Source organism: Petaurus breviceps, unplaced genomic scaffold (assembly GCF_028583685.1).
Source record: "Petaurus breviceps papuanus isolate PSGF00001 unplaced genomic scaffold, PetGlider_PUasm1.0 76, whole genome shotgun sequence".
Classification (NCBI taxonomy): Eukaryota; Metazoa; Chordata; class Mammalia; order Diprotodontia; family Petauridae; genus Petaurus; species Petaurus breviceps.
The window spans coordinates 7,928,366-7,940,960 of record NW_027186473.1 but is presented as its reverse complement, the minus strand read 5'-3'; the positions used below and the strand labels follow the sequence as shown (position 1 = coordinate 7,940,960).

At 39.6% G+C, this 12,595-nt stretch overlaps 1 protein-coding gene across 1 annotated transcript in view; it reads left to right on the top strand.

The window, feature by feature from the left end:
• Window positions 1–12,595, top strand: part of CORIN (corin, serine peptidase) — a 234,978-nt gene that overhangs the window by 207,941 nt on the left and 14,442 nt on the right. The window contains exon 17 of the mRNA XM_069105180.1: window positions 12,142–12,258. Coding sequence (XP_068961281.1) covers window positions 12,142–12,258 — 117 coding nt within the window. The remainder of the gene's footprint in view (window positions 1–12,141; window positions 12,259–12,595) is intronic.

Here is a 12,595-nt window from a genome sequence, read left to right as displayed (position 1 = left end):
TTTGTAATATAATCAATTGGTTTGTAATATTATACTTATATATATAATTATAACATATATTTGTAGTACTATATTAATAACAATACATCATGATATATTGTATTTATAATATGATTATAATATGATTTTTTGTTTGCTTTCATTCCACATTTATTTGCACTCTGGAACATTTGCTCCCATACCATAAGGTTTTGATTCTTCAGTTTCTTTTGGGATATCTTTTTCTTATGAGCAACCTCTTCTCCTGGTTTAGGAACAATCTGTTTATTTTCACTAAGTGTCATCTTAATATGGCAAGGGGAACTCACGTATAGGTTGACTAGACTATGAGCCCCAGAAGTATGCCATTGTATTTTGGGAGCCTTCTTGACCTGAATATGCTCAATGACAAGAGAATGCATATCCAGGCCCTTCAGTTTTGTCTTACTCTCTGCATTTTTAAGCACATGCAGCAGGAACTCAGCACTCTTTTGGGCTCACGACCGTGTGTCCAACCCCATTGCTTAGCCTGGGCATACCCGCCAATTCCATCATTATATCAATGGAACATAACACATTATTTCTTCAAAGTGACCTCTTTCAAATATTTGGAAGCTTTTTGAATATACATGCCCTTGATAGCTTGGGCTGTTTTACCGATGTTCTTGCAGAGATTTGAACCCCTTGATTTGCATGATTTTATGGGGTTCTTTGGATCAAGGGAGTACCTCATCATTTTAAAGAATTCCCTAGGACGACTCATCCATTGTATTTTTATTTATTTTGTTAAATATTTCTCAACTACATTTTTATTCCAGTTTGGTAGTATAGAGGAGGGTTGCCTTGCATTGCTGCCCAGGAACCACGTGTCTGGCACTTTTGATGGGGGGTAGAAAGTTATTCTCAAAGCAAGGAAGGCCGAGTTTCACTTCCTGCCCTGAAACATATTGGCTATGTAATTCTGGCCAACTCCTTTAACCTCCAGATGTATGAGGAAAATCTTTGAGACTATTAATTTCAGAGCATATGTTGATTTGCCTTGATAAGAAGGAGTTTTCTCACTGGGAGTCCCCTATAGCAATGAAATCATAGGTCCAGTCCAGAAAACTCCCTTGAAAAAGCAGACAAGTATTTAAATGAAAAAGGGAAAAAAAGGAAAAAAAAGAAAATGCATACAAGCTGCATAACAACAGTCAGAACTTGGCAGCTTGAACATTGAATATTGGCTTTTTTTTTTTTGCGTGTATGCTGATGTGTCTTTTCATCTGCATAAGATTTTTGAGGGAAACAGTTTTCTTTTCAGGGGTGGGGGCTCATGTTTATTTTTTTGGTCACCTCCAAATATTGAGAAGGTGAAATGTAATAATGAAGGAAATCAAAGAAAAGAAGCCATAAAACTCCATAAGTGGTACAAAGGAAAACCATTTCTGATCTGGAAGAAACCTAGTACTATGTGGTATTTGGAGAGATATAAATCTTTCATAAAAGTAGTGCTTGGAATAGTGGGCTCAGAATTAGCCTCTGACTTTAGCTTACCACCCTCCTACCTCCACCCTAAGAAAGGAGAGGGCATAGAGGGGAACGGACCAAATTCACTTTTATACTTTTTATCATCATCTGTTGCTAGTGATGTTTTTTGTCCTGATTGCACACACACTGGTCATTTGTAGATGGTGCCACACGTCTATAGAATGTAGAGGTATAGTGCAGATGGTAAGGCCTGATGATCTTCCATCTCACATGAAGAAATTGAATCAGTATCTTCTATTTCAGAAAAGCTATGAGAGCAGTCAAGTAGGCCAAATGAAATATGTTCAGGGATGACTTCAGTGGAGCAGGAAAAGGAATGTGAGGGGTGTAGGGAAGAGTATTTCTGCCACCCTTCTCCCCACCAGTGTGGCAGATCTTCTCCCCACCTGGTCATCCTAAATAGGTCCTGGAAAGATTTGAAAAGACTTTTGGTAGAATTGAAGGAGCCTCTCTAGGACAAAGAGACCTCTAGACCCCAATGAATCTCATAAAACTTCAACCACTAAACAAAAGCTTTAGAAAAAGCTTTCCTTACCATTGGATCCATTGGATCCATTATTTGAAACATCTTGGTTTTATACTGTGCGGTTCTAAAGAGGAAAGAATTTACTTCCATCTGGTTTTAGGGAACTGGAGATTATTGAGTGATGAAATTGACCTCCCTGTGAAGGCCAAGGGCGACATTGCAGGACAGAAACCATTTTCTTTCTGCCTTTCTAAAATACTTTTTATGCTCAGTTCTAGTTGTATTAGAAAATAGATTTGTAACTATCAATATTAATGCCCACAGTGAAATGTTGCTTTGTTAAGACCTCCTGCCAAGTGGCATGTTTTAGGAATTGCCTAGCAAGACTCTGCCTGTAGCAAATTTTTATTGTCAATTTTGGAGAATTATGGAAATCTTGGCATCCTTCCACCTCATTCCACTTCCTTCCTTCCCTACAAAGTGCATATCTTCAGGAGAACGAATACTAATGTCAATATAGAGTAAAACACTTTGTCAGAATCAAAGAAATTGCCTTATTCATCAAGAACCGTCAAGTAATGCTTTCTGTAAGACTTCCTTAACACTTCAACATTTAAATATAATCCCACTTTGGATAAAATAAAATTGTAATCAGGGACACTGGAGAGCTTTTTAAAAATGTCTGTGCTTTCTTTTTCTTGTTCTCTTGCTTTTTTGGTAATGTGAAAGGAAACTTGATTAGGTCATAAAGGAGACCTTCACTGAGAGCTCTCAGGCAAAGTTTGGACTACATTGTTTTACCATGATTCTTGTGCTATGATATTGAATACATATTTTCTCTTTCCAATAGGCTAATAGGTCCCAAGATGGAAGAGGACTTGACTCCTCACTATCACTCAACCCACATATGCAGTGCTCTGCCAGGTCTTCTCATTCCCACCTTCACAGCATCTCTTGCGCACATTTCCTTCTCCGTTCACTTAACACCACTCTTGTTCAATGCTCATCACCCCTCACCAGAAATACTGTGCTAAGTCTGACTTCCTCAAGTTCCTTCCACCTCCATGACATCTTCAGCCTCAGAGATTTTCCTAGGATCTAGGTCCAACTATGTCACCTCCCTCCAGTGACTGCCTAATTACCTGTGGGATAAAATAAAATGTATAATAGCATTTAAACCTCTTTGCATCTTGGCCCCCTTCCTACCTTTCAGGTGTTCTTGAGTATTATTTCTCTTCAAACAACCTACTGTGCATCTATACTGGCTTGCTTGCGTATGTCGTGCTTTCTTCTGTCTCCATGTCTTTGCATTGGCTTCTCCCTTGTACCAGTAATGCTCTTCCTTGTTGCCTCTACCTCCTAGAACCCTTGGCTGTCTGTAGAACTCAGCTCAAATCCCACCTTTTATGGATCACTCTCTACCATCTCCCTCCCCGCAGCTGCCTACTCTGTATGTATCCTGTAGATACCTACTTATGCACAGGCTTTATCTCTCTTTAGAGAGCAAACTCTTTGAGGACAGGTCATGTTTTTATTTTTTTCTCTACATTATCAGTGTTGAGCACAGTGCCTGGCACACAGAATGCATTCAATACATGCTTGTTGATTTATTGACTAAATAAAAGGACTAGAACAAGGTTTCCAGTAGAATAGGAAAACCATGTAAGGGAGGCTCTATGGAAGACCCAACAAAAGGTGATGGATTTAAGGTAGAGAATGAGATCCACATACTTTGTGTACTGTCATGGAACGAATTTGCTTTGCTTGGCCATTCATATTTGTTATAAGAAGTTTTCTTCCCCCTAATTGGGAAAGAGATGGGAGGAAGAGAAAAATAGATGTATGTTAATTTTTTTAAAAGAAAGGGGTGTGTGTGCATACTAGAGATGTGAAATGTTGCATAAACTGTCAGTTGAGGTCATTGTATTAAGTGTTAGGGCACTTGGTTGGCACAGTGGATACAGTGCTGGGACTAAAGTCAGGAAGACTCATCTTCCTGAGTTCAAATCTTGCCTCAGGCACTTACTAGCTGTGTGACCCTGGGCAAGTCACTTAACCCTGTTTACCTCAGTTTCCTCATCAGTAAGATGAACTGAAGAAGGAAGTGGCAGACCACTCCAGTATATTTCCTAAGAAAACCCCAAATGGGGCCATGAAGAGTCAGACATGACTGAAACAACTGAACAACAAAAATTATTAGGTTTATTTACCTGTTTTACTTTGTTACAAGAGAACTCTCTTGAAATGGGATTTGTAGTTAGTTGTATGTAATGTAAAAATAAAACATCAATAAAACTGATTATTTTTTTTAAAGGTAGGAATGGGTCAGTTTGTGATATGTACTGGCAGAGGGTTCATTCACACTGATAAATCACAAATCCATTGAGATTAATTTTATTCAGTAAGCATTTATTAAGTGATTACTATGAGTAAGGTAGGATGTGTTGTGTGCTGGAGATACAAATACAAACCAAAAAATAATGCCAATCATAAAGGAGTTTACATTGTACTGGGTGATGTAAAAGGTATAAAATCAACCAACCGTTGTAATACAAGATAATTTGTAAAGGGAGAAAAAGCATTTTTTCAACTAGGGGGCATAGGAAAGGCTTCCTCTAGAGAATAGTGGAGCCCATCTTTGTAAGAAGCTAAAAGTGCCAAGACATGAAGAAGAAGAGGGAGGAAGTGTATCCCAAGCATGCCGGAAAGCCTCTACAAAGGGATGGATACAGGCAATGGAATGTCCAGTTTTAGGAAGAGCCAGTAGGCCAAGTAGAGTGTGTGAAGGAGAGAGATAGCAAATAAGTCTGCAAATATAGGCTGCAGTGATGTTGTGAAGGGCTTTAAATGGTCACCTGAGGAGTTCGTATTTTATCCCAGATGTGATGAGCAGCTGCTGGGGCTTCTTGAGGAAGATTTTGGCATGGTTTTGTGTTAGGAAAAATATTTTGGCAGCTGTGTGGAGTATGGTGTGGAGAGGGAAGATAATAGAAGCTGGGAATCCATGTGGAGAACTTGGAAATAGATGGATTGGGTGGTAATGAGGGCCAGAGGTTGGGGGGTGGCCACAGAATAGATAGAAGCCTGTAGATGATGAGGAATGGTGGAGACAGACCTGAAAAGACTTGGCAACTAATTGGGGTGAGGGGTAAGGAATATGGAAGAGGAGAAAACCCTTACCCCTAGTGCTTACTACCAGTATTACCCTTAACTTCTCCAGGCCTCATTTTTCTCATTTGTGAAACAAGGGGTGTTGGACCAGGTGGCCTTTGAGGTCCCTTCCGGCTCTTGAGTTCTGTTAAGTAAAACATTGAATGATAGAACTTCAAGTAACTGGCATTCTCATTTACCCAGATTTACCTTAGTTTTTTTTCTGCTAGGCCTTCTACTTCTAGAATAAAAAAAAAAGGGTTTCATCAAAAACAAAACCAGCCCTTGTGTATTTTTTTACCCTAGTCTTAGAATTTTACATTGATCTCTATTAAATTTCATCTCATATTCAACTCTATGTTCCAGGCTATTGAGATTTATTGCATGCAAATTGTGTCAATAATAACTATCAGCTTTATAACACTTTCCAATTTATGAAGTGCTTTGTGATTTGCCCAAGATTACACAGTTGGTGGGGGGAGGGAGGTAGTGGAGATTCAAATTCAGGTCTTCCTCTCTCAGAGAAGAGCACTGTATCCATTCCACCACCCAACTACCAACTAATATGCAAAGTATCCCCAAAGACTTAGGATAGTTTAAAGTTTCAATATCTTAAAACTGCACTAAGATTTTTTTGGGACCCGCTATGTTAATGATACTTTGCAGCTCTGTCTCACCTGCCGGTCTGGTAAGCAAGCCTTTGGTGCTTACACACATGTTATTAATAAAAAACATTGAACAGGCCAAGGACAGAGGCACCCCCTGATGCTCTCCCTCTGGTGGATCCATTAATCATAACTCTTTGGTCACTGGGTTTCTGTAAATTGTTATTTTACAATTATAAATGGATTTTAGTTTAATTCAATCCAAAAAAACATTAATTAAGCTCCTGCCACATGCAGGGCACTATACTGGGAACTAGAGGGTTGTAAAGATGAAAAAAGACAAACAGTCCTTGCCTGGAAGCTAACTTAGTCAACTGAGGGGATGCGGCAGACACTGAAATAACTGTAATGAAAGGATGAGGCAAAGGACAGAGGCAGGCAGTGGGCCAGGAAAGTCTGACAAGCAGAGATTACTCTAAGTTGGGTAGAGAAAAGGGAAGGCTGAATTTGTCATTTCATTTTATATTTACAAGAACCTTGGAAGGAAGCCAAAGCTGTCCATGGTTCAGAGATGTTTAGTGATTTGTGCAAAGACACACAGCGAGCAAATGGCAGAACTGGGACCGAGATTCCAGTCCCAAAGCTCTTTGCTGCCTCAGTTCTCAAAGATTCAATTATATTTTGTAAAGCAGACTGTGGACTTGCACATTAAAAAAAATTCAGCAAGGGTTGAAGCAACAAAAACTTTCTGCCTGTCAGCTAACTAGAAAATTCAATTAACACCTTATTCCAAAATATTTTTGTTGCCTGAGTTTATTCTGTTTAAGATACAGGCTGAGGCTCTTCCTCAGCCTTGCCCCCCATTCTTATTTTAATTTCCTTCCCATCCCATAGATTACAATTCCAAGTTAACCACTTTTTTAAAAATTTCATTTAAGTTGCAAACACAGGAATATCACGGGGATACCAAGAGAATCATGCTGCCTAGTGTCAAATTTGTGTTTTTCAAAACCCCACTAATGTTTTTCTGTGAAAATTCCCAGGTAGCCTCTTTCTTCAACATGCATGCAGATGAATAAGGTGTCCTCAAAGTCTCATTGCAGTTTTATGTTTCAATAACAAGACTTTGGGGAAATCCGTTGTGTGTGTTTGTGTGTCAGTGTGGGGGTGCATGTTGACATATCTACTTTGTGAGAAGCATTGTTGCATAGTGGGTAGAAAGCCAAGAAGATCAGAGTCCAAACCCATTTCTGATACACATAAGGTTGTGTGACTTTGGACCAGTCACTTGACCTCTCAGTGCTCCAGGTAGTTCTCTGACTTTAAGTAGAAGAGCCCGTGCTCACCTGAGGTGACCAATGGGCTTTCCTCATCTGCAGGTTCCCAATACAATGAAATTACACGTCCATTCCCTATTTCTCTTTTTGTAAGTATGCACCCAGAGACTAATAGTTTCACAATACTAGATAATAGATGAGATCATGTACTAACCACTCAGTGGAAAAGTTTCAAGCTGTGATATGAAAATGTGGGCTTCCAAGATTGTTATAATTTCAAGTGACTGGTCTCATTCATTAGACGAGACAGTTTGGATTCATTGACTTCACGTAAAGACCTAGAGTGGAATCCTCAGGTTTATTTTGCCCTCACACGTTACAATGTTAACAAGACTTGCTTCCTAAAACAAAGCTAATGTTCCTCTTGTGGGACTAGTCTAGCAGACTCGTCTAGCGTGACTTTTTCCACTGCCGGGATCCAAAGAAGGCTGACTCCAAAGGCTAACACAAATAAACCGCAGCCATGGGTCTTATTTATGGGATGCCTTGTGAGCTGAAATGAGGCTAGCTCTTTCAATGTTTCCTCCAGGCATTTGAGCCATTTCACTTTGCTCCTGTACGACCTAGAGAGATGTCGGGATGTTGGCAGGTGGTCAATGTGCTCGTTCTTGTCTGTGCATGCCTTTTACCAGCATTCTGCTTTTGCCTACAGATTATGTGACAAAGACGGGGCAGTCTACAGTCTCTGCCTGTCTCAGTTTCTTCATCAGTAAAATGAGGACATTAGATTACGTGGTATTTAAAGATTTGGGTTTTTTTTTCCAGCGTCAACATTCTGGTTCTAGAAATTGTGGCCTGTGTGAAAGTATGTGGAACTGACTTCCTTGAACAGACTATCAGTGAGCTACCACCAAAAACAACATACAGTAGAGGGGCAGAGAGTAGATCATGTGTCATGAGAACTGGGTTTTAATCCTGGCTGCAGTTTTACTCAATAAGTTCTGTGGGACATCGGGCAAGTCACTTACTCTTTTTGAGCCTTAACTATCCTATCTGTGAAATTAAGGAATCAAACTAGATCAGGGTGGGGAGCCTATGGCTTCAAACCCACACGTGGCCCCCTACGTCCTCAAGTGTGTCCCTTTGACTGAATACAAACTTCCCAGAATAAATCCCCTTAATAGAAGGATTTGTTCTATAAAACTTGGACTAGGTCAAAAGGTTGCACCCAAGGATCTAGAAGGCCACCTGTGGCCTTCAGACTGAGGCTGCATGGTCCCTACTCCTGGACTAGATAATCTAATTCAATTCCACAAACTTTTACCAAGTGTAGACTCTGCCATTGTTCCTCTCACCCCCATCCCCATCCAATGGGGATGAAAAGACAGAAGAAGAAAATTCCCTTTTCTTAAGAAGCTTTTATTCCAGTCTGATATTTTCTAGATAATCTCCAATTCTTCCTAGCTCCAGAATTTTATGAGTCTAATCACTAGAACTCTGCTTCCACATTTTTCAAAATACATTAATGTGCAAGTAAAGGCAAATAGAAGTTAACCTATTTCATTGTAGCACAGGATTTTTTTAGGGGTCACCTCACTTCTCTTCTTCCCAAGATATCTTGAATTATGTCAACTGAAATGTATTGGAGAGAGGGTATTTTAAAGTTAAAAATTTGTAAACTTGTGCAATTCCCTCCTCTCTTTAAGATAGAAAATTCTTATCTGTGACTTTCAGATTGATTTGGTGGGGGGGGGCAGAGAACAGTATTGTAAGGAAAGCTAAAATCATCAGATACTATATGATGGAAGAAATATAATCATACTGACTGATGGACTGCAATATGCCATTTCTAAAGCTGACAGATTTATTTTTGTGCCCAAGTAGTATTTTGCTCTTTCCTGGAAGACTATTCTCCATAATGATATTTTCCCTGGAGATGTGTTTTTCAGATTCTGTTTGCTGTGTTACAGAAATTCAGGCTTTATTGCCATCACTGCTTGTAACTAGGAGGCAGACTCCCCTCTCCTCCTCCCCTGCCCTTCACCACCATTCCCTCCCTACTGCTTGCCTACATACAAAGGTTTTTTTTTATTGCTTTTTTTTGGAGGGCTGTTGGGGTTAAGCAACTTGCCCAAGATCACATGGCTAGTAAGTGTTAAATATCTGAGACCAAATTTGAACTCGGATCCTCCTGACTCCAGGGCCAGTGCTCTATTCACTGCACCACCTAGCTGCCCCAAAGGTTTTTCTTAAACCTTTAAAATAGGGTAAGCTGAATGATCAGAGTGTAGGTCTGTAGAATATTAAGGAATCATTTATTTAACGTGATTCCCTGATCAAACATCAATAGTAACTCATATATGGAAATTGAATTTCTTGTCCAAGTCCCTTGTGATCAATTGCACATGGGACTGATAGACACTACTCAGTCACATACTTAGAGGACTGTTTGATTAAAGAAGAGTTTTCTCATGTTGCTCTGGTTCCTTGTACCTAAATCTTGGGATTTAGGATGGATGGGATATGTGGGATGAAATTCTAGAAGTGGAAGAAAGAGCAAAAATAAATCCATGTGATTTAAGTTTTTTTGTGCCATTTACTTCTCTGTCATTATTCTTTTGTTTGTTTTTTCTTTTCTTTTTTTTTTCTTTGCTTTGTGGAGAGGGAAGGCAGGGCAGTTGGGGTTAAGTGACTTGCCCAAGGTCACATGGCTAGTTTTTGTGTTAAATGTCTGAGGCCGGATTTGAACTCAAGTCCTCCTGACTTCAGGGCCAGTGCTCTATTAACTGCGCCACCTAGCTACCCCTGCCACTATTCTTTCAATGTGAAAGTGTGTATTCATCCCCTGTGGGGAGGGGAGGGAAGTCTTTAATTTATACAGGAAGTCTGTGTATCCTTTATTGGATAATAGTTTAATAAACATGTTTTCACTCATGAGCATTTGTTCTAGCAGGGAAACTTCAGCTCCTTGTGGTTGTTATTGTTCATTCTTTGCTCGACATCACAAAGGTATGACTTAGGTGTGAAGTGGATTTAAGTGAGGCAGTCTCACTCTTTCCTCCAGAGTCGTCATTTACTCTCGATAGATAAACAGCATGTCTCTATTGAGAAGACTTTTTTCATCCAATGAAGCTGCTGCTTTGGGAGGGATATTCATGGAATGAGAAATCCTTCTTGATACCTAGGTCAGGTAACTCAACCCTGGTAATCAGTGGGATGACAGATGTCACAGCCACATCTCCTTTCCACAGCTCTTCAGACAGTGTGTGATAGCAGATGAAGTGGTTAAAATTGGGGGGGTCAGGAAGACCTAGTACTATAAATGCTGTTTCTGATAATTATTAGTAGTGGCATCATGGGCAAGTCATTTAACCTTAACCTCAAACAATTGTCTATAAGGCTTATTTGCTAAGTTGTAGGAAGATTGTAATCTGTGACTGGTATGGGGATCCTCTACTGAGAAATACAGATCCTTGACTTGATATGATAGGTATGATATGATCGTTGTCTTCAAATATTTTGAAGGGCTACCATGTAGAGGAAGGATCACATTTGCTCTTATCCCAGAGGGCAGAACCAGGAGCACTGGTTAAATTGCAGAGATGCTCATTTAGACTTGATGTCACCAAAAACAAAACAAAAAACAACTTCCTAATGATTAAGAGCTTTCCCAAGGTGCACTTGACTCTCTCCAGAGCTTGTGGGTGCCCACTCAATGGAAATCTCCAAGCTGATGATGGGTAACCACTTGTTGTATATATTATTATTGAGATTCCTTTTAGGTTAGACTCAATGGCATCTGAGGTCCCTCTCAAGTGTATTGATTCCGTGACTTATTGCTCGATCATCATGCATAAGCATATGGCAGAATGCTTCTGTAAAGGTGTTCAAGATTCCTTTCTTCTACTCCCCTTGGCTTTATTTTATCTCAGTTTTTCCTTCAGACTGATTCTTTTATTTTCTTTGGAGATAGCATGGTTCTGTGGAAAGAGCACTGGACTTGGAAGTTCATTGAGACCTGGCTTAAAGTCCTGCTTCTGACAAATATCATCTGTGTCATGATGAAGTTGTGTGTGTGTGTGTGCATGCATGCATGTGTGTGTGCACACACATACTTGCCTCACACTGGTGCAAGTGTAGAAAGGAAGAGAGAAGAAGGGAAGGGGGAGAGAGAATAAGAAGAAATGGATGGGTAATAGTGATGATAATCATAATAACTAATATTTATATAGTGCCTACTATGTGACAGGCACCATACTAAGTGTCCTGGAATGTGTGGGTTATTATTATTACCCCCATTTTACAAATGGAAAAACTGAGGCACATGGAAGCTGACTCGTGTCAGCTAATAAGTGTCTAAGGTCAGAGACCCGATTCCAGGCACAGAGCTCTATTCTCCATGCCACCTAGCTACCCCAAGAGAACAATCGACAATATAAAACAGAATGAAAAAAAATCCTTAGCTAACCTAGCTTTAACTGACCTCTGACTCTTATTTACAAATAATATTTTATAACCTTAAGAAATGTAAGATATTATGATGCCTTAAAAACCCTTTCAAATAATAGTTTTCCCCCCTGAAACTATTTAAAATAAATGCAACTCTTGATAGTCATTGCTTATGATTTATATAACTTTTAAGATGTCATTAGCATCACAGGTAAGAAGCCATAAGTGCATTAACCCCCAAGGTGTATTTAAAAAAAGCAACCGCATGTAATTTGGTACTTGTTCCTCACACTAAATGGATAGGTTCCTCAGATGCTAAGACTTTTAACTTAAACTTCCCCAAAAGTGGGCAAATCCTGGTCTGAATGGGGAATGTATAAAACAGCTGTGAAAATCTCAATCTTTTGGACCTCCAGAGCACTTTGGAAATTTCCCTTTTCCACTGTTCTGCCATAGTTCTAAGTCTTTCCTGGTAAAACTGATGAAATGCTAACAGTCCTGAGCTGCTGCCAAAAAAAAAACAATCTCCCCATAGTATTGCTTTATAATTTAGTGGTCTATCTTTTGGGGGATGGAATGAGTGTTAAATAGTGTCTTAGGATCTTCTCCTTTATTAATAATGGATGTTTGCGGAGTAAAAATTAATTGTACATTGAATATTTACACAGTATTTTTCTTTCCTTAGGGAGCTATCAGTGACAGAAATTGTACAAGAACAGAGGCATCCTTGGAAGTGGCTGACTCTGCGCTCAGACTGGCAGCATAAAAATACAAGCACTCTGCATGAGCTGCTAGTGACAGGGTAAGTGGTTGGTAAAGGGGCACCTAAGTTAAGGAAGCAGAGTTTGCAAATGTATGAGTTAGCCTGTGACCTCAATGGTATCAAAATGGCCTCTTAATCAAGAACTTTCCTAGCATACGTACTAAGTGGCTCTTAAATTTCAACATCACTCTGTTTTCACTATCCATACATGAAGATATGGTTTTATCTCCTTTGAGGACATGGCATTTAAAGACTAGTTGAAGGAACTGGGCATTTTTAGACTGCAGAAGACTCAGAAGGAGCATAGTAGTTGTTTTAAAATATCCAACATGCTCTCATGTGGAGGAAGGATTAGGCTTCTGTTTGGCTCTAAATA